This window comes from Amphiura filiformis, chromosome 8 (genome assembly GCF_039555335.1).
Source record: "Amphiura filiformis chromosome 8, Afil_fr2py, whole genome shotgun sequence".
Lineage (NCBI taxonomy): Eukaryota > Metazoa > Echinodermata > Ophiuroidea > Amphilepidida > Amphiuridae > Amphiura > Amphiura filiformis.
The window spans coordinates 52,023,597-52,047,494 of NC_092635.1; the positions used below are offsets into that span (position 1 = coordinate 52,023,597).

Below are 23,898 nucleotides of genomic sequence, written 5' to 3' on the forward strand. Positions count from 1 at the left end.
ACCATGTAGAAGCTGTGTGTTTTGCCGAAGGGAACTGTAGGGCCTATTGTGTTGTAAACTTTAATCATTCTTTTGTCTACCTGTGTTTTCGCGGAATGTGCAAAACGGGTGATGGAATGCAGTTTAAAATTTCCGCCAAGGCCGAATCATTTCACATTTTGGGTGCATTGTAGCCGACGGGTACCCAATTAAAGGATGCTGGTGTAGGTATGCGTGGATTTGGATTAGTCTATAGCTAAATACTATACTACGCCAATAAAGGAAAAATAATCACAATTTCAAAACTGAACAATATTTGGGTAAATTTGTATTTTAAATAGACACGATATATGCACTATCTAATCCTGCACATTATGACACCACATTGAATCCAATGTGACCTCAATTATTTTTCCAAGTGTAAGGATACTTTATTGGCGCAGTATACATGTACCACATTTGTAAGGTCATTGAGCTTTCAGTAACGGCAGGAGAAGGGAAAATAAAAATCACGATGACAGGGCGGACTTGCCCCGTGCTGGGGCAAGTCCCTATGGTGGGGTAAGTTCGCCCTGATAAAAAGAAAGGGTTATAATATTTACAAAACAATTAGAAATTTAATGCAAACGTTCAGTAAAGGGTATATTAGGCACTCACTCTCTTCCAAAGAGTCTACTAAATTTATTGGAGGGGTCCAAAATGAGCAAAACCTTTATTTACAACTTCGGCATTTAGGACATAAATGAGTAATACTGATACCACTTAAAAGGGCACCCACAGCCTCATCCCCCCACTTTTCTCAAAAAAAAGTTGAGATTTTTACATCACTGGAAACCTCTGGCTACGTAATGTTTATGTACAAAATATTTCTTGCAGATTAATTCGTTTAGCAAAGATATCGTGAAATTTGAATTTCGTTCTGGTGCACCAGAACGAAATTACAACGCATTGTCTATGGAGCAGTGTGTAATACACATAATCATGCATAACTCGCGAACGCAAAATCGGAATCAACTGAAATTTTGGGAATAGGTTTTTTCGTGGATATCTAATGAAAAATGACAAATAGAGGATGCTAGGATCACGAAATACTCCTTTAACTTAAAAAATATGCTTGCATGTAGTTTTATGCTTGCATGTAGGTATTATTATCAATATTTTGCATAATACGCCGATGGGGCGAATCCGCCCGGGAGTCCGCCTGGGGAAAACACAGGGCGGACTTGCCCCTTCACATATACAGGGCGGACTTGCCCCAGCGCTACTTTTTTTCTTTACCTCGTGTTATGCCTACTAAACACAATATGTCGATCTTTTAATTGCATAATATGTTGGGCAAAACGTTCACCTTCAAAATAAATATATAAGAACGAAAACCGTCTCTGCAAGGTCTTGAGATTATTACAATATTACTAATTTTAAAAATGTAAACTTCCTTGACTCAAAAACGTTTTTTGCCAGCCCATAGGGCTGGTACCTAATTCTGAGATGGGATTTGTGTACACTAAAGATTAGCTAAGATTATAGCCTTCTTCTATTGGTATGAATTTTTTTTTTTACTTCTTGTGGTGGAAATGTTTTTGATGTCTGCTAATTCGATTTGCAAGGAAAAGAAGGTATGTTTTGCCGTTTCAACGAACGAAAACGATTGAGTATTGCCAAAGTTATGTTTGAATTAATTAAGACTTAAAAAGTTATCATAGGTTAGGCCTACACATAAACATAAACTTGTTCAGCAATCAGCATATCAAAAATATGACATGGTCAACAATTAGTAATTAGCGGGGAATGATCACTGGAACAAGGTCATATCAGTGGACTACTGAGCATAGCATGATGTTTGGTTGCCTGTGAGTGCATAATTGATGTTGATAACAGATCTAATAATGTTGTAGAATCAAAATCTTCATTATATGGACCACATTGAAGTCAAAGTAATTATCTATCCTATCCTGTATCGTTTTATGGATAAAATTGACTCAAAATGTTATTGACATATATTATTGCTATCTTTAACATTAGTTTAGTCTTTTCAACGGGAAAAATCCGATGGAAAATAAGTTTTTAGGGGTTAGCTATAATATTGAACAATAAATCTCATATTTGGGCATGCACTTATAGAAAATAAATAAATTATTGTCTTACTTATAACTAAAGTGAGGCCACTTTCTATCTTTTTTATTTGATTCATAAAATTACATTCAACAAAATGATTGAAGACTGAGAAAACACACCATGCAGACTATTACAGAATGGAGTAGGTAAGATGCCATGTCCATAGCTTTGCAGGAGTTTCGGACTAACAATCAACACATTCAAAAAATACAGTTTAAAAGTGAAGATTGTAGTGAATGATCAGTCCTTTTATCATGTGCTTGCCACTATCTACTTTATAGTAAACTATACATTGCGAAATAATATAAATCATTTTAAAATAAAATGTGCATGTAAGTTGAGTTTACATAGCGAATTAACTAACAACTGCAGTGTATTTCTTGATTTTAATAATAAGCATGGGTAAAAAGCAGTAAAGACAAAAATACAGAACAATTTGGAATAATGAATTAAGAGTTGACAGGAGTTATAGGAGTTAATGCTTTTTGCTGTTTCAGTGTGCATGTTCTCAGCATTGATGGTTTGGTGAACTGTCATGTAACATGGATGTAAGCGTGATCCTAAAAAAATGCCTTTCACGGTGACCCAAACTATTTACAAGACCTCTTCTGCATTGAGGCTGGCCTTCCCTTTTAAAGGGAATTTTATTGACGATAATATCTGTGGCGAGATGGGTCGGACTGTCTTGTTTTCTTGAGTACTTAGCTATGACGTGTGCCAGCTAATTACGTCATCATTGTACTTTTCCAGCAGTCACGAGCATGGTCACGAGATCAGAAACATGGGGTGGGCGGACTTGCCCCGAGGGCGGACTTGCCCCGGTCTCCCCTACTCAGGAGTTTTTTAGTGTGTAAACTTATGAAGTAGTTGGCCGCTACTTGGAAGCCCGGGGGCACTTAACACAAATGACCATACGGGTATGTTCCCCAGGAAAGACCCCCCTTTTTGGATTTCACAGCTCCGAAAGAACCCCTATATTTGACAAAAATAGAGCTCCGAAAGACCCTTGATTTTGATCATTTCAGCTCTAAAAGACCCCAAAATTGCTCATTCCTTATATTTCTGGGTTTTTTTCAGGCGATTTTCAACCAAAAAGCCAAGATAGACCCTCGATTTTGACTGTTCACGGCCCCAAAAGTCCCAATTTTACTTGTTCGCAGCCCAGTTCGCAGCTCCAAAAGACCCTCTTTTACCGGTACGCCGACAGCTCCCAAAGACCCATCACCTCAAATTCCGGGCGAACATACCCACCAAAATGGTTTGATGTGCCCCCCCCCCGGGCTTGGAAGTTCTGCCAAGCTGCCAAAGTACATTTTGATTCAAGTTCACAAGCAAAAACGACAAACATTGTATTAAAATTCAAGTTTTATTATAGTTTCATTATATCATTGCCCTATTAATAATTAATACAGATATCACCTGCGTCAAAGTTATCAAACTAACGAGCGTTGTGATTGGTCCGTATAGTGCGCGTAGTCAATAAGAAGGCCCGCCTACTCACACGCATATAAACTAAGCACAATGCTCATCGACTTGATGCGTTCAGCGCGTAAATACACTTTTCAGGTTTTATTATTTACATTAGTTTACCCGGACCCCACAAAAATGTTTTTAAAAAAACGTTATAACACGATCGTCAAAACGTTTCAATAACATTTATAAGATCATGAAAACGTTTTTGAAAATACTATACTTTAACAAAATTGCCAAAATGTTATCATTTGGCAAACTATGTGCGCAAAATATTATATCAACATTTGGTAAAATAATATGTTAAAATAAAATGTTTTGAAGTTTTCAAAAATAATTTTAAATGCTATTGAAGCGTTTTATTCCCTTTATGTTATAGTAAGTTTAATAGTTCTCTAAATACCCTGTAAAAGCTTGTAAAGGGTTTTCGGAAAGTGCTTAAATTTTGAGAATTTATTAAGCGACCAAGTGCAGAGGTTCTACCTGTAGGACATTCGGGTTATTCCACTTGAAATCCATACCCCCTATGAAAGACTAAGTTATCTTCCACACAGGGAGTGTGAATTTCATATGGGGTTACCTTAATGGGTGACTCCATAATTCGAAATCTACAGTTTTTCTACCCTCTCTGTGTGGGAGATGAAGGTAATATCTTCCATAAGAAGTGATGGATATCAACCGGAATAGCCCATTTGAAGACCTGAGCGCGAGAAGACCGTAAGTCCACTTGGCCCCTCAACATGTATACACTATAACGTTGCGTATTTTTAGTTTGGTAATGTTTTATACATGTTCAGGGGGCAAATCAAATCTTTCACAGCCTTTCATGATGTTTTCACCCTGGAACATGTATTAAACATTATAAAATCCTAAGAAAGTATACGTAACTTTAGTGTATACATGTTGAGGGGCCAAGTGGACTTACGGTCTTCTTGTGCTCATTTAGTGAAAGAGAACTGTGTGGTGACTTACACCACATGAACATCTGAAGAAGAAGAACCCGAGCTATAATCAGTAAAGAAAACCTGATTGTATCCATAGAAGTCAACGTCAGCAATAACACCCTGATCCAGCTTCTTCCACACTCGAGCAACGAAGGTGAGTCTGAGATGGTCTCCTGGGTTCTGGACGCGGTTTGCGAACGTCTGGTAAATCACCCACTTCTTCTGGTAATCATCACCGCAATCAGGTTCATGCAGACATGGTTCGTTGGCCACTTGAAAATGACCACCCTATATAACATAAATAGTTTAAAATTGTACAATTAAGGGTTGGGCTAAAATGTAGACCAGATATTCTAAATGATTTTAAGTGATGACCCCGGGCATAAGGATAGTTTCCCTACAACGCTGTAATCAAATGACCATATCATACTAAACAATCTCACACTGCAAAAACAAGTATTTATATTTAAACACCATATTGTGTTTATCAGAGCAACACTTAATAAACACATAATTCATGTTAATGGTCTAACACTAATGTTAATGGTTCTAACACTAATGTTCAAAAATTAACACTTGGTGTTATATTACAAACATTAGTGTTTGTAATATAACACCAAGTGTTAATTTATGAACATTAGTGTTAGACCATTAACATGAATTATGTGTTTATTAAGTGTTGCTCTGATAAACACAATATGGTGTTTAAATATAAACACTTGTTTTTGCAGTGACAGGCTCGGACGACTTCTGCCCGGTATATAAACATCTCAAAAAAAGTAACTAACACCCCCTTCAAAAAGGGGCTATTGTATTTACAAATATGTAAAATGCGTTGGAAGCAGAATTTATTTCTGCACATTTTGACACCTCATTTGATATACGATAGCCCAAAAAACAATAAAACACCGGTCAATTTAAAGGGTACATGCCACAAAATAGCTTTCCATAGACTTTACGTGCAAAATAGGGGTCACGTTTTAGGCTATAAGTCGAGTTACGTCTTACTTTGAAATATATATTTGATATCATCTTAATCAGAACAAAATTCTGCATAACATATCTGAAAATGACACCATATTTTAGGTCTACTTTTTGAGAAAAATAGCGCTATATAAAAAGACCCGATTTTCCCTTGTTTACGTCCGACTGCTAACCGCGTTTTGACCTCGTGTGTTCATGCGCTCATCATCGTAAACATCACTCAAATTTTCGCGTTTTCTGTTCAAATTAGTAGAGATCACATTCACAAGTTCTAGCAAAACACGATTTGCAACACTAAAATTGTTAATATTGTACCGATTTTGCACATTTTTATGCAAAGTTGGGACTATAGTCGTGATAAACTTTTACCGGAAACCGCTTCACACGCGGATTTAGTGGCATGCACCCTTGAAGAGGCTAAAACATCGTTTTTAGGCCTTGAAAATGATTTTGTTATCTTTTTCACTACATTTTGAATTAATTGTAAGAAATTTTGGGTTATTTTCTTTCATACTTTAGACAGGATGTCGATTTCAAGCACAAGCATGATAGCCGACAATTGCCATTTTTCGTCATTTTGATGCACATGAATGCACAATGGTTGCTGATTTGCTATTTTCATGAAGATATTAATTGATGTTAAGAGTAAACGTTCTTTAAACATCTTTTACAAGTGCATAACTTCAAAATTAAAACATTCTCAGTACCTGCAGAATATTTAAAAAGACAAGAAATGTCAATCAAGTAGGCCTACCCCCCCCCTTCAGCGTCACTTTTAACCCGTTTTGTGCAAAAAGCAAATGTAATGAATGGCTATTTGAAATTAAATATTAATATAAATTAAACTTTGAATGTTATAACAATTTAAAATACTGGACAGTGGTATAAATTTTCGCGTTTTCTGTTCAAATTAGTAGAGATCACATTCACAAGTTCTAGCAAAACACGATTTGCAACACTAAAATTGTTAATATTGTACCGATTTTGCACATTTTTTATGCAAAGTTGGGACTATAGTCGTGATAAACTTTTACCGGAAACCGCTTCACACGCGGATTTAGTGGCATGCACCCTTAATGTAGTAAGGTCCAGATTTGAAAGTTGCACTTACATGCAATACAAAAACACTCAGATATCATAACACAGATTTCTAATACAAAATCATTACAATTTACTGCAACTTTCAAATCTTGGGTAACATTGATTTAAATGTACGATGTGACGTCAATATTTAGTCAATTGCTACAAATGAGGTGTCAAAATGTGCAGAAATTAATTCTGCTTCCAACATATTTTACAGATTTGTGATACAATTGCCCGTTTTTGAATAATGGTCTTTATTTAAGGGGGTTAGTTACTTTTTTTGAGATGTTTAGAAGGAGCTGAACATAGACTGTACACCTGGGGTACTTTGCCTCCTGGTTTGATACTGAACGACGGACAAACTTAACCAAATAAAAGTTATTTAAGGATTATTCAGTGATCCCAGCGAAGGTGTAAAACAAATAAAATTATGCGAGTGGATATTCATACGTAGTGCTATATATAAAATGAATTAAAGTTTTAACTTCAACACTACACTATTTTTCGCTCACCTGGAACGTTTTCACTAGTCCGACTAGCGTCTTCAGCAGATGGTGATGCTGTGTTGATATCTTGTCTACAATCAGGATATCTCTCACTGTTAATCATATGACGTCAGCGAGAGATTGTAGACAAGATATCAACACAGCATCACCATCTGCGGAAGACGCTAGTCGGACTAGTGCAAACGTTCCAGGTGAGCGAAAAATAGTGTAGTGTTGAAGTTAAAACTTTAATTCATCTGTTTAGAAATTGTTTAGGAGGAAAACGGCAGTACTGACAGAGTTGAAGTCCGTTCGAATACAGGTTTAAAAAAAATACCCCTCCCCTAAAAATACAAAAAACAACAACAACAGCAAAATATTTGCATAACTTGAATAAAGGAATCGTTTTTCAACCCTCCCAAAGTTATCACATTTCCAAAAACAATTTGTTTGGTCAAAAATAATAATCACATTTTCCAAAAATGATGCTTTCAGAAAATGCACTTTCCAACATATCCCATACATGTAATGTACAAAACGTTCTCGATATCAATGTTACGATTGATCGGTTTTTTCCTTTTTGTCTTGGATCCATGGATCCATCAGTCACTCATACAACCGTCATTCAGTGCAAAACAATGATTCGTTGAAATTAATTTGGACATAGGGTTTTCTTTCAAGTTTTAAATCAACAGTTGTTTCAAAATGATAAAAATACCAGGGAGGAGAAATGGGTTCTCCACACATACATTCAGTGGCGTACCGTGGCCGCTCCTGCCCCGGGGGTGGGGGGGCTGAATAAAATCCAATTCCTCAACAGCCCGAAAAGGTTGACCCAATTTTTTCGGTGGTTTGAAAAAGTGAAAAAAAAAAAAAAAAAAGGATTATAGGCGCTAGCGCCCTAAAAGCAAAAATTGTCATACTTTTTCAAAATTTTTCCGCCCTTTTTTATTTACTAATTCTTTTTTGCGCCCCTTCTTTTTCTGCCGCCCCTCTTTTTGCCGCCCCTTTAGTCTTTCGCCGCCCCCTTCGTTTTGGCCACCCCTGCATTTACCCCGGTGGGGCTGGCGCCCCAAAGCCCACCCCAAAAAAAATACGCGCATGCACATTGACCAAAAGGATGAACATTTACTTGTAATGGGTATAAAGTTGATGCAATTGCATCTTGATCTAAAGTGATGGCTTTCTTGGATAAAGGCTTAACATGAAGTGGCCATAAGATATTCGAGTTAAGAAGCTGGATGCTGACATCCAACCTCTCTTAAGGGGTACTACACCCTGTGGTAAATTTGTGACTATTTTTGCATTTTCTCAAAAAATAATAACACACTGGTAACAAAAGTTATGTATATTATTGGGGCAAGGAATCCAATTACTACACCGAAATTTCAGTGACTCAAGACAAGCGGTTCAGTATAATATGAGGTACATCCTAGCGGTACCTTATTTCTTATCATAAATAACGAACCGCTTGTCTTGGGTCACTGAAATTCCAGTGTAGTAATTGGATTCCTTGCCCTATAATATACATAACTTTTGTTACCAGGGTGTTAATAGTTTTTGAGAAAAATACAAAAATAGGCACACATTTATCGAGGGGTGTAGTACCCCCTTAAATTCAACCAATCTCTAATGGCATTTTCTTCTTTGTCTTGTATGCATGCCTTCATCCTTTACCCGTTGCTCTACATCTTTGCAACTGTTTCGGTCTACCATTTTCTTACCTTTTCTTGCCAAAAAAGAACTAAGCATCATTGTCACGCTATACTACTCCTAGTACAGTGATTTTACCATTTTCAAAACACGGGCTGAATAAAAACATAGAAAACCCCATTCATGTCGAATCGAAATTCATGTCAATGAATCGTTTTGTATGGGTGACCGAGTTATCCGACACATGAAATTAAAGGAAACAATATCACAATTAAGGGTAGACGAGGTGTTGTTTGTCGAAGCAACCAAAAAAAAAATCGATTTTCATTATCTAGATCAATATATTATTGACAAATAACACCTTCATGTTTTCCAACAGTTCATTATACAAATACTATACTTTGCAAACATGCTTAAAAGGGCGTACTACACCCATGTATTGGTTTGATTGGTCTAAAAAAATATTTTTCATTTATAGCTAGGCAATATATGCACGGATCATGTGAAATAAAGAAAAAAATAAAATAATAATAAAAAAGGTGCTTTTAAACCATTGTATAGTAAGTCATTTTAGCCCTATATATTTTTTGTTTACATGTATCCTGGTAACTCAGATGCGTGTTTCATAACAAACCATAAATTGTCCATAATTTATTCTTTTCAACATGTTCAAGTAGGGGACATGAATAGAATACATTAAATCCTTTGTTATACCATCTATAGAAATGTACTCACTGATTATAACACTGAATAAATTAAATAGGCCTAATCTCTTCCACATAGACAATTTAATAGTACACCATGTATTTATCTTCTATAATGTGGTGTTAGGAAAAGAGATTAAAAAAAGGCTATAAGGTCATCAAAGGTCAGGTTATAGGTCAATTGGTTCAGGTCAAATTCAGGCATCAACATGTGGTAGTCTGTGATATCATACATGTCATAATGAGGCATCAATTTTGATATTTTGTCTGTTACTGGATATATAATGGAAATATGTGAGGTGGATATACTAAAATACCTTGGGATGTAAATGGTGAGTACAATTTAGATTGCCTAGTTGAGATGAATTGGGCAAATAAATATAAAATAGTTACCAAAATCACAAAAATGAAGCTTACGGAAAACTACCTAATATGGTGGTATGGGTGACAAAAATACAATCTTTTTCAACATTGCTGTAGTGTGGTTGTGGTAACCTGTTACCTATGGCTTAATTAAGTTTCAGTGAAATAGTGTCGCAAGTTCAAAATACAAAATATAGCTCAACATTGAAAATAGAAGCATTTTAACCGGTTCGTTTTTTGATAGTTGTGGAGCACCAAGTTCATGAAGTCATAAAAGAGATCAGGGACCGCTTATTCCCATTTTACATATCAACATTATTTCCCTAATGTGTTAGCAACACACATCCAAAATTTTAACGAAATCCGTTGATAGTAAGCTTTCCAAAATGAAGTGAATCATTGATGTTTTAAAAACATCAGTGATGTACCACCTTTTGGCTTATATCATTAGAAGCATGTACGCTTCATTGATACTGATGCCACCAATTGAACGAGAAGATTTGCCCCTTCATTTTGCATACCACTTTGTCCAATTTCTTTTTCTCATTTCTTCACAAAATGCAAAAAAAAAAAAAAAAAAAATGCATGGGTGTAGTACCCCCTTAATTACAATCGCAAATTGTTTTTGGTCAGTTCTTACCTAGCCGGGACACCGGCTAGGTCTTGTGATGCTATCGGATCTTTCTTCTTCTTTCTTCTTCTGGCAACAAATTTCAAAATGCTTCTTCTCTTACATGTTACATCCTACAATGACGTCACTTGCACATATGCATCGGCTATATCCAGTGTCTATAGGGTGTTCACAGATTTGGGGTCAAAGGTCATTAAGGGGTCATTTCCGGTATAAAACCAAATATGTTCAAAATGCTTCTTCTTCCACAAATTACATGTGATGGTAACATGCTTAGGACATGTGACTTGACTTTGAACGGTGTCTATAGGGTGTTCACAGATATGGTGTCAAAGGTCATTAAAGGGGTCATTTCCGGTCTGAAAGCTAAAATATTCAAAAATCACTGTTTTTACAAAATACATAGCAGAGTGTTGTCATTAGCACACATGCATTGCTACTAACCAGGGTCTTTGGGGTGTCTACAGTTTTGGGGTCAAAGGTCATTAAGGGGTCACTTCCGGTCAAAAACCAAAAATCGTCAAATATGTTCTTTTTTTTTTATCTCAAAACGTAACCAGACCAGAGTGACATAAACTTCATATATGCATTAGTGTTACTCGATGTATGCACGGTATTTTTATTATTTTGGTCAAAGGTCATTTAGACGTCATTTCCGGTTTGAAGCTAAATAACTTCAAGAATTTTTATCTCCATAACTAAGCACAGTAGATTTTTTTTATTTAAACTGTAACAATGCATTTTCTCGGTGTATATGAGTTTTTTTTTATATTGGGGTCAAAGGTCATTAAGAAGGTCAAAACATCGTATTTGCACAAAAATGTTTAAAATTACGGAAAAGTAGCTGTATCTCAGCCTATGGAAGACGGATAAAGCCCCTACATGCTACAGTGATGCACCATTAATGGTGTGAGATGTCCATAATATCAATCACTGACATCAAATAATAGCCGGTCAAAGGTCAAACTTTAAGACTGGCATTTCCGGCCCCGGCTAGGTCCAGATCTGTAGCCAGATCTAGTTCTTTCTTTATTCCTTTCTTTCTTTCTTCTGTCAAACTTTTAACGAGCCATTGTAGCCATATGCTTTAGGCCAATGTAACCATATTTGGTCACAAGGACCATTGGGTAGGGGCACAAATGTTACATGACCAACTCGAGGTCAAAGGTCATCCAAAGGTCATTATGGCCAAAATGTGATTTTCACTAAAATGCTTCTTCTTCCACAAATTACATAATACAATGACGTCACTTGCATACCTGCATCGCCTTTAGCCAGTGTCTAAAAGTTGTACAAAGAATTGGGGTCAAAGGTCATTAAGGGGTAAAATCTTACAATTGCATTATCTCGACATCCATAAGGGGTATGGGGCTCAAACTCGTTAACAACAAATCTCATGACCAGGGGAACATTTTACAGGGGTCAGGTCAAAGGTCATGCAGAGGTCATATTTTAGAAATGCATTTTCTGTACATCTGTAAGGGGTACGGGACTCACACTCTGTGACAACAAACTTGATGACCAGGGGAATATATTGGAACACTTTGCAGGGGTCAGGTTAAATGTTATCTGGGGTCAAATCTTATAATTTCCTTTTCTGGACATCTGTAAGGGGTATGGGGCTCAAACTCAGTGATAACAGATCTCATGACCAGGGGAACATTTTGCAGGGGTCGGGTCAAAGGTCATGCAGAGGTCAAATTTTAGAAATGCATTTTTTGGACATCTGTAATGGGTACGAGGCTCAATTTTGATGACAACAAACCTCGTGACCTGGGAAACACATTAAGGTCAAAGGTCAGATCAAAAGGTCATTAAAGGGTTACATGCCTGGCGATTGTCTGCGCTCTGTGAGCGCAAATTATCTCTAGTTTATTATTGTTATTGAGTTATGTACGTTTTACAAAAGTGTTGTTTCAGCCCTCTTTACAGCATAAATCAAGAACCACAGGACCTACAAAAGTATATCTGTGATATTTGAATTCCTCTACACGCTCACAACAGTTTGAAATAGTTAATAACCTTAAACATGTTAAATCAATCAAGGCACTGATTACGTTGATATCGGGAGAACTTTTGGAGGGTATAGCAAAAAGATTCCTCTATTCACATGTTTTTAAGTTAGGCCAAAACAAAAGTGTTTGTTTGTCCACGTCCGACCGTCTACCCTGGTCCCGACCGTGTCTTTCTTTAAATTTGCGTTGAATGTGCTAGTAAAACAGTGGTTAGTATAAATTTAAAGAAAGAAAATGTAAAGACAATGAACAGTATAACATGCAGAACCATCTCAAGAGTTAAACTAGTAAAGTGCTGTGTGTTTTGATTTATTTACCAGTCTTCAAATTGTCAGTTTCAAGTGCAATATCTGTAAAAAAAATCCGACCTCCCGACCCAACTGTTTCATAAGCCTCTATGGACAAACAACCCCTTTTTGTGGCTTTATGCAAAGAAATGGTTTGTAATTTTAGGGCTTTTTCTTCTTGTAACCCTTTATTTGATCCCTGCATGTAAAATGTCCCATTTGTCTTTAATACACGGCTCTCGGCTTGAATTTCGCAGGCTGTGTTACAATGTAGCACATCTATAATACTGACAAAGGTGCCAAAATCTGAAATTCACTGAAATACTTACCTTGAGATCAAACACTTTTCTGGGGAATGTGAGAATAATCTTCCAAGAAGTGTAATAGTCAGAGATTGGTATATCGATCCTACCAACGAATCCACCGCGATATTTGTGTAGAATTGTACTTTTAAACGACAAGGGAGTTGGTGCCGCTGAAATGATAAAATGATATTAAATTAAATGATGATAAACTCAAATTGGTGAACCCACTGGGCTATTCAAGATGAAACCAACACACCCCCTGTGAAAACATGACCTTAATCTTCCACACAGGGGGAGTGTGAATTTCAAATGGAGTTACCTGAATAGGTGACTCTATTTTGAAACCTACACCCCTACCGGGAAATTAATGCTATTCAGGCATGAGACTGCACTTTCCTAAAAAAATTTTTTTTTTAAACTGAAAATGCGCGTCAAATTGGACAAAAAGTAAAAATTGGAAATCTTGGGTCGTGTTTTTTTCAATCACTTTTTTAGAAGAAACCTTAAATTTGGACAGTATCAAGGACATTTTATACTTGTTATTCACTCATTTTATTTATTAAATGCATATTTGATTAAAAACAGGCAGTATTTCCATTTAAATTCACTCCAAAATCGCACAATTTTTTACCATAAAATGATCAAGCATTTGTCAATGCTTGCCTTTTCAAAAAGGAGGAAAAATGAAGGAAGAGCCCATGAAAAAAAAAGAAGAAAAAAAAAAAAAAAAAAGAAAAAAGGATCGACCTACCGACCCTCCAAATTTTTGTTTTGGAAGGGCAACCAAACATTTTTTTTGCCTAATATACCTCTTTCCGGCGGAAACGCGTATCGGTACCCGTGGTTGTATCCCGGACTTTATCTTTGAATTCATGAGTAACGTCAATCACTTAAGGTGGTACTACACCCCCGGATAAATTTTGTGACTAATTGTGCATTTTTCTCACAAAATAACTACACACTGGTAACAAAAGTTATGTATATTATAGGGGCAAGGAATCCAATTACTCTACTGAAATGTCAGTGATTCAAGACAATTGGTTCATTATAGGCCTATATGTTTATAAGAAATGAGGTGCATTCTAGTGGTACCTCTTTTCTTATCATAAATAACGTAGGCCCTACCACTTGTCTTGAGTCACTGAAATTCCAGTGTAGTAACTGGATTCCTTGCCTCTATAATTATACATAACATTTGTTACCAGGATTCAGAAAAAGTATAGTTTTATGATAATAATAATGTTGTTTGATTCACGTGCGCTTCAGCTAGGCATGACTTAATTTATCAGCACACTTCAACAATTATTCCGCTGACGTTAGGATTTTTCAGAATCATTTCCGCTTCACCAAGTCCGCAACTGATGCGCAGGTACTCTCAGCGATTTAGACTGTGATTACCCCCATCAGCTCCCCATTTTACACCTGGGTGGAGTGAAGCATTTGGGAATAAGCTATCTTGCTCAAAGACGCAACACACTGGCCGTGGTGAGGCTCGAACCCGCAACCTTTCGATTATGAAGCTCGCGCCCTAACCATTGGGCCACCGTGCTTCCCAGTTTTACCCATCTATGATGTAACGTTCTTGAGTTATTAACAAAAAGGTCAAAGGTCAAGCATTGACCTCTAAAGGGTCAAAATTCTAAACTTGCTCCGATGTTGATGAAAATGGTGCCAAAATCTTCGTTTTGATAAAGGATCTTAAATAATGCTAGTTGGCAACATGTGAGGATGTTTCATTACCTATGTACACATCAAAACACGTCAAGTTCAATGGGTTTCTATGGTCATTGACCTATTTTGATGCGAAATCTAGGTTATGAAACATCCTACCTAATCCTAACCCTTACCCTAAACCTAACACTAAACCTAATCCTAAACTTAAGCCTGACACTAACCCTAACCCTATAATATGCAGGGCATCACGCACGCAGTTGCTTAAACGGGCTCCCTATTCAAATGTTAACTACGGTAAAATAATTCGCCCAGGCTTACGCCTCTCTGGAATCAAGCCTGGAAAAATCCATGGTATAACCTTAAGGGATCTGGAACGAGCGTTTTGAGAGTTTTGACAGTATTTTTGTGGGACATGAGAGCACCTCAGACGTATCGAATTGCATTCTGAATACGAAGAATGTCTTTCTGATATCAAATAATTTTCATTTTTTGAAATTCACGACATAATACAAATTTTATGACAAATTATTAAAATTTTATATTTTTCACATTTTTGATATAACAGTCCTCGAAGTAAATTTTATAAATCTAATGATATATTCTTAAAGTGTATGTAGCTGAGAGGAAAAGCCGACGATCAATTGAAAATTTTGACCTTTCATATTGAAGATATGGATTTTTCCCCCAAAAGACTTTATTTTTTTTGTGTTTTGGGAAAAAATCCATATCTTCAATACGAAAGGTCAAAATTTTCAATTGATCGTCGGCTTTTCATCCCACCTACATACACTTTAAGTATAAATCATCAGATTTATAAAGTTTACTTGAGTACTGTTTTAAAATATCAAAAATATCAATTTTTAATGATTTGCCATAAAATGTGTATTAGCCCTACATTGCGAATTTCAAAAAATCTAAATTATTTGATATCAATATGACATTCTTCGTATTCAGAATGCAATTCGATATGTCTAATGTGCTCCACAAGAAATACTGTCCAAACGTTCATACAACTTCCCTTAAACATACACAACTTACGTCTAATAACCAGATGCAGGTGATTGTTGAAATCTGATACGTCCACAGAAAAGGAGCGGGAATTGTAATCTAGTCCAGTGCATAGTAGATCTTTGTTATTGTCTTCTTTCCGAGCTGTGTACCGAAGCGTCGACATCACCTTGGCTGTGTCAGGGTTATCAAAGGTAGAACCATCCAAAACTTGAGAGTGATACTTTTCGTGATTATTTTCGGCGGGGAATACTCCAGAATCGATTGTATAACGCGGCTGCTGGCTTCCCGCTCGCATCTCCCATTCAGCTCCGAATGCTGATAGAGGCCCCGTTATTAGAGCACTACCGGTCTTGCAAACGATATCTACTATAGCACCTTCTTGGAGTATTAGACGTGGGTTCCCCGACCCTGCAGACTCGGTTTCACCATCATTAAGAAGAAAAGTTTTGAATCCAGTGTGTCTAAAACATGCACACGCACTTCCTGAAATGATAAAAATGATTGATTGATGAATGAACAAATCAATAGCTTCGAATGGATTTGTGTACCCGAATGATGATGTAAGAGGATTAACTACCATAGCAATAGGTTAAAACAATTTTTGAATATATCGCCCTGCACTACAAGCAGGTTGCACTCATCACCTGTGTATGTCTGCAATCATTGATTGAATACAATGCCGCTCTTTTCAAAGATACTAATCTTACCGGTGCGAGTGATCAGCATGATTTGAATATTCTATAGAATTACGATCCAGGTCTTTATTCCTGTTAAGCTGTTCTTTGACATCTGTGGTTCAATGTTGCTCGAGGAGTCTATCCACGAATTTGCTAACCGATGAGCTTCACAGTCGAGGCTAGACACCGCTGCATTTGAAACCTAGTCGGATTCGCTGAAGCATGACACAGTCCCTCATTTAAAATTGAATACCTGAGTGGAAGAAGGGCCCAACTCCCATTTTTTTACAAAAATGAGTTAGACCCAGCATTTTATTGCCAGCAGACTGTTCTTCCTTGTGTATGAAAGATGGGCCAAAATCCACTCTCTAAATAATCTTCCATGTGCACTTAATCATTGTTTTTATGGAAGAAAGGCCCAACTCCATGGAGTAGGGCCCTTCTGCCACACATAGATGAATTGTGTTCATCTATGAAATCTGCTTTTCACTACAATAAACTTTCTTGCTAATATATTACATGCTTCTACTTGTGCAATTAATGGATAATTATCAAATTTCTGTAGCTAATTATAACACACCTGCTTACGGAACTGGTACTTGAAGTATATTATGGAAGAAGGGCCCAACTCCCCCGGGCCCAACTCCAGCTCGTATTAAGACCTGTACCGTTGCCATGGAAACATCAAATATAATTTCAAATGTATGTAATATTGTATGTTCATGTATTAAAGGTCTCCTGAAGATGAAAACATTCTGTCTATAGAACTTTTCCAAATATTAAGTTAAATGTAAAAGTTTTGTTTTCTCTTTTGTTCAGAAACCAAAAATCAATGGATTAAAAAGTGGAGTAGATCCCAGCCATTCCTAGCCCCCGGTACCCTGGACGAGGGGGGGGGGGTGCTGGAAATTGACCCGGAAATTGACAGCTGCATATTCGCCATATATGGACAAGTACTGATAGCCTACATTATATTCGAATAAAGGGCTGTGCAATAATTATGAGCCCTGGGGAGGGTAAAATTGGGGGGCAAGAAATTTTGGCGAGCCAAAAGGGGGGCGTCAAGGCAATTTTTGGCAAGCCGAGAGGGGACAAGCAATTTTGGCACACATTCATGGGGCGGCTTTTAAATAAAACGCTTTAAAAAGGCTCAGGAAACCAGTACGGAAACGCTTAAATATGCAAATTTTCGTGCTCGCTACGCTCGCAACATGTATATATCATATAAGGTTTGTAAATTGGGATCCCAAAAACTTTGGCATGCGCAAGGGGGGGGGGGCAAGCGATTTTTGGCGGGCCAAGAGGGGGGACGACAAGCGATTTTTGGCGAGCCATTTGGAAATTGTATCCCCTCCCGGGCGCATAATTATTGCACAGTCCCTGATGAGTTGATCTTCTGAATAGGAACAATTTTACAGCTTTATCCGACACGTGATGGCGGGAGTCAATTAAACCTCATTTTATACGTAGGAAGTTGGCATTTAAAAAACTGTGATAATTTAAAATGGCAGCAATTTTGCAATGAAAAGTCAAATTCAAACTACCAAAAATTTTAATAAAGTCAAAACTTTCTCATGTGATCTAATACATGGGTAATGGGTATGCATAAGCCTGGGCATGAGCTAATTTGTCCCTGTACTAGAGAAACAGCATTCCCCACACACATGGTAATGACAAAATGTTTTGTTAATTTAGGTAATTGCATCCCTCCAGTCCTCCCATACTCTAACCCTAAACCCTACATCTGGGCCATAACACTAACCCTAATCCTATCCCTAATCCCAACCCTAACACACCCTTAACATGCAAACCCTAATCCTAACTCAATTACTATCCTACCCTACCCTTAATCCTAACCCTAATCATATAGCCTAACCCTACGGGGGATGTGCTCCTTTGAATGGCTAATATTTCCTAAATTCAAAATCATCCTTGCAACACATTTGGTATTTTCTTAGTTTTCAAAAAAAGTGGACTTAAGGCTACATGCTCTTTTTAGTTGAAATTTTTGGCGGGAAATAATCCCGCCAAACATTAAAGTAATCTTTTCCCAAAACTAAATATCATAGTCAGGAAATTAATGAACCACCTGGTAGCTTAGATCATAACTTTCATTATACTTAGTTGCAATAATCCCAGATAATTCTTGATTTGTTTTTACAGAGTCTTGAATTGTCGATGTTTTTGATCAAAAACATCACTCGGTGTATTTTGAAACTCGAGGCATTAACTCTTCTCAAATTAGCCCCAAATCATAATTTATTATATGCACGTGTAGCAAACACCAATGGGAATAATTGGACGTTGTTTGCGGAGCCTAAATTGGGTTTGATTTTATTTCACAATAATTTTCTAAGGTGAGAATTTTGACCTGACATTTCCTTTTTGGATTTCCAATTTAAATTCATTGATATGTGATATTTTGAATAAATAAAGAGTACGCTTACCTTTCTGCAATACTTCCCGGTATTATTGAGCATCTGCTGATAGCCAATATTTTAGCTGAAACAGTCCCTTTTTTATCATTTTTGAACAAAATATGGTTCAAAAGTACGTACACTGCGCGTATATTCTGGCACAGCGAGGTAATGAAGAGAGCTATTTACGGTGGGGTATATATTGTAAGCTATTAGGGTATAGGCCTATAGTATATCTTCCCGCAAGTGACAAGATGTGTCAAGCAGGTGCATACATAAGGGCGGTATATTCAAACGGTATTGTCTGGATCATTGAGTATCGATTGCGCACGTATACACGGATGTGTGTGGTCCTCCCCAGGTTTTGACATGAATTACTTGACGTCGTGAATGACCTAGCGTTTTCATTTTATTATTACAAAATTAATTGTCGTTTATCACGAGTCCTAAGAGTCGTACCAGTTCAATCCATCAACATTAATTTGTATTAAATGAAAAACAAACAGACAAGTAGAGTCATATGTCTTTCTATGACTGTATTCCTACCAAAATCTGATTTTCAATACACTAGAAACGTGTTGATATGTATATCTTTGAAAATCGCCGAATGTTAAGCACAGTCACCGTGGCACAATAGGCATCTTTAGCATTCATAGTGCCTTGGCAGTGGTTCGAACCCTGGTGAAAATTTTAGTATTTTTTATTCTTTTTACTGTGCCGTTTTTCAAACACGCCCCTGAATGAAATTGATGGGCAAGTCCCCTTAAGGGATGGGGTATGAACGTTTGGACAGTATTTATTGTGGGATATTAGAGCACATCAGACGTATCGAATTGCATTCTGAATACGAAGAATGTCCATCTGATATCAAATAATTTTGATTTTTTGAAATTCGCAATGTAATACACATTTTATGTCAAATCATTAAAATTGATATTTTTGATATTTAACAGTACTCGAAGTAAACTTTATAAATCTGATGATTTATACTTAAAGTGTATGTAGGTGGGATGAAAAGCCGACGATCAATTGAAAAATTTGACCTTTCGTATTGAAGGTATGGATTTTTTTTTCCAAAACACACACACAAAAAAATTAGGTCTTTTTGGGAAGAAAATCCATATCTTCAATATGAAAGGTCCAAATTTTCAATTGATCGTCGGCTTTTCCTCCCAGCTACATACACTTTAAGAATATATCATTAGATTTATAAAAATTTACTTCGAGGACTGTTATATATCAAAAATGTGAAAAATATCAAATTTGATTAATTTGTCATAAAATATGTATTATATCGTGAATTTCAAAAAATGAAAAATTTATTTGATATCAGAAAGACATTCTTCGTATTCAGAATGCAATTCGATATGTCTGATGTGCTCTCATGTCCCAGAAAAAATACTGTCGAAACGCTCAAAACGCTCATTCCAGATCCCTTAATTTTGTCCAGAATGAAAGTGCAGTGTTGAATACAGATTTGGTACGTCGAAAATGGTCTGAAAAGAAAGGCTAAGGCCTAAAATAAATTGTTTGATTGGCGTAACCCGACCTACCCTAAAATTAGGCCCGACCCTAACTTTTTTATTTATTTTTTTTGCAACAAAAAAAATAATAAAAATAAATAAAATAAAAATAAATAAATTTTAAAAAAGCCTTTATCAAACGAAATTTACAGCTTACAAAGTAAAAAAAAAAAAAAGAATCCTGACCTACCTACACTAATTTTTTTTTATGTTACGCCAATCAAACAATTTTTTTAGGCCTAATTTTGATTTAAAAATGTAGGCCACATCTCTATGTGGAAATCATTTCAGATTTATTTCTGAAAATGACTAAATTATTTTATTTTTGTTCAAATAATTTGATAGATATCTAATGCCTCTGCTAATGCTTACAAATAGTAAAGTTTTACTGGGTATTGTGTCTAAATTGCACAACAAAATCGATACATGTTCAGAATAACCTTTATACATGTATTGACTCTTTTCCATTATGTTGTTGAGTTCGATCAGGTGAGCACTTGTTGGTTCAAGTCGTATTAATTGGTTCATAAGTTTAAATCAGATAAATTGTATGCACATTTTTTTTATTCTGTAAGAATATTTCATATTTTTCATCAAATTTGTCATCTTATTGCCACGTCAAGATGCATCCATTGCTTAACATACGGACGTAATTACAAATATTACAATTAAACGCGATCTTGTTGGAATATTGCAAATTTCACTAACATCTGTGTATCTGTTGAACCCTTCGATGTTTTCGAAGATGCTTTTTATACTTTATTGGTCTAATAATCTCGCAATTGTTTCAAGAAGGGGTGGGGGGGCATTATATGTATCCTTAGCCCTGGGCGCCACAACCCCTAGCTACGCCACTGCCCGCGCCTTAAGTCTGTGTTACAGACTGGGAAACTGATTACTACCCACGAGCTACCAACATGTGTAGGAATACAGCATGGTAAAACCGCTTCGCGGCGACCGGCTCGCGCTCGCCGCTTCGCGGCTTCGCTGGGGGACTCAGCGCTTCGCGGCGAGCTATCGCGGCTTCGCCCCCCCCCTCGGCAAGGATCGTGAGTCATATTCTCGTGTGTGTGTGTGGGGGGTAGGGGCGCCAATTTTGTTTCTTGCCCCGGGCGCTACCAACCCTAGTTACGCCACTGAAATAAGCTATTTGATATATTTTGTCGTCTCGTTTTGCCTTGTAGGCAGATTATCACTTTTACATTTCATCTTTCTTGCTCTGCACATGCTCTGCAGACAGTGGCGTAGCTGGGATAGCGACTTCATTTTCATATAATATATTTCCATTATTTAACAAAATTTTAAGGGGGTACTACACCCCTGTGGTAAATTTGTGACTAGTTTTGCATTTTTCTCAAAAAATAATAACACACTGGTAATAAAAATTAATGTATATTATTAGGGCAAGGAATCCAATTACTACACTGAAATTTCAGTGACTCAAGACAAGCGGTTCAGTATATATGATAGGAAACGAGGTACATGCTAGCGGTACCTTATTTCTTATCATAAATAACAAACCACTTGTCTTGGGTCACTGAAATTAAATTCCAGTGTAGTAATTAGATTCCTTGCCCCTATAATATACATAACTTTTGTTACCACTGTATTATTAGTTTTTGAGAAAAATGCAAAAATAGACACAAATTTATCGTAAAATTAAAATTGTTTAAATTCTATCCGCACCTTATATCGTTGGCCTATGGATTCTCTCTTTCTCTTTCTTTTCCCCTTTTGTCCATCTCTCTCACTCCTTTATTATTTTGCCCTGCGCTGGGTGGGTGGGGGGGGCAAATATGCATTGCCAGGGGGCAATTCCCCCCCCCGGCAGCTACGCCACTGTCTGCAGAAATATACAACATGCACCATTTATCATGTTAAATCATTGCATTTAATTAGTTACCTGCTATGTAGGTTATAACTCATTATATAGACTCGTTTCAGTCCCGGGTTTCAAGATCAATAGCACGTGCAATGCTTATGCTATCACTCGGGCTAAATACATTTTTGTTATTACATGTATTGTAATACTTGTGCCATACCTAGCTCGAGATACTCTAGCTAAAATACAGGTTTACATTTACTATCTTACATTATCTTGCCATACCTGAACTATTTAATAATGGGATTTTACAACCAATTTACTGTGTAGGTTTGGTTGTTATTTTCACCATCATTACTCATTGATTTATAATTGAAAGCATAGCTCTGGTGATAATAAGTTTATACCTAACCCACAAGGCACATATCTTACAAATGTATGTATTATCCTTCTAAAATTTTGTTTATCATATAATTTAATACTAACTTTCATACTGCAGTTACTGTCCGTTTTCCTATACACAATACACAGTGCTCTCACCATGGACGCGTGACCCCTACAAATGATGTATGTTGGGAGAATGGACACTTGCCTAGTTAACATCACTGTGTGAAAAATAACCAGCCAATATTTTATTTATTCTCCAAAACTTCTAGCAAATATATTTCTCTAACATGACCTAAAATTACAGCTAGGTTAGATGTTCAGAAATGGTCGTACTTTTGTAAAATATGAGTGAGGGCAAGGCATAGCTAGCCAACTCCCCGTGTTATTTGAATGGAGATTTGACCGAAAATATTGGTATCGGACCGCTCACTTCTGAAGGATGCCACAAAAAACCGGTAAAAGCTACATTTAAATTATTCTAAATAGGTTCTAGAAAATAAAGTTTTGTAACATGTCCTAAATTTTTAGCTAATTTAGGTGTTTGGAGAGGGTCGTACTTTTGTGTTTTAGGAAGGACATGTAAACGACAGATAACACCAAAAATATGAAGAAATTATTTCTAAACCGTGTTAAGTCAAAAATCATTATGTTGCTCATTTTCAAGAATGCTGGTTTACAAAAAGCACGACATTGTCTGATTTCGTGAACAAAGCCACACATAACATTGTTTCCTTTCGTTTCCTTTATAATCGGTTACCCAACTGAAGCTATGAATACGAGCTTTATTGCGATATCGCACATGAAAACAGTCACTTGTGCACAACCAGAGAAGATCCGATTTAATCAGTTGAGCTGTTTCAATGAGTGTTATCTTGGTTTAATAGCTTTTAATGGGGTTAAGTCCTGCAAAGGTCGAGATGAATTCTACTGTAGACATGACTGCATCATGTTGTAAAGGGTGCCACAACAAGACGCTCTGCGTTCAGTGGCATCCTCATCATTTTGATTTAACCATGGTATATAGGTACTAAGGTACCTACCATAAGGTACCTACCATGATTTATTCAAGTTTCAGTTATTCCAGTGATGAGTAGAGTAGATTCAAGAGAGAGTAGTTCAGAACAATTCACCAAGTTTTTTTGGGTGATGCTGTCAGCATTGAGAAGGAGAATACGGATGAAAGGTGCGATCAAAAGTTATATTCTTACCTATGAGTAACATGAACGTCAGGGAGGAAAAAATTCCCTTTGAGATCCACCTTTCCATCATCTTGGAAATCCTTTGTGGGATGGTATATGTGATGTGGTATATACGGGAAAATGTCGACACAACTGCTTCCACCAATAGTTCTAAAACACGAGTACGCCTT

The 23,898-nt window shown here is 36.7% G+C and overlaps 1 protein-coding gene across 1 annotated transcript; it reads right to left on the reverse strand.

The window, feature by feature from the left end:
- Positions 1 to 2,140: 2,140 nt before the first annotated feature.
- On the reverse strand, positions 2,141 to 23,898 carry LOC140159196 (uncharacterized). Its single transcript, XM_072182585.1, has 4 exons — positions 23,738 to 23,898; positions 15,731 to 16,186; positions 13,043 to 13,188; positions 2,141 to 4,796 (listed from the first exon to the last, which is right to left on the reverse strand). Exons 1-4 carry the CDS (start codon positions 23,796 to 23,798, stop codon positions 4,533 to 4,535), a joined length of 927 nt encoding a protein of 308 aa, XP_072038686.1. The 5' UTR covers positions 23,799 to 23,898; the 3' UTR covers positions 2,141 to 4,532.

Coding starts and splice junctions, on each gene's coding strand:
- LOC140159196 (XM_072182585.1), bottom strand. CDS start 23,798: ATGATGGAAAGGTGGATCTCAAAGGGAATTTTTTCCTCCCTGACGTTC. Junction 16,187..23,737: donor GACGTTCATGTTACTCATAG/GTAAGAATATAA, acceptor TTATCATTTCAG/GAAGTGCGTGTGCATGTTTT. Junction 4,797..13,042: donor GAAAAGTGTTTGATCTCAAG/GTAAGTATTTCA, acceptor TATGTTATATAG/GGTGGTCATTTTCAAGTGGC.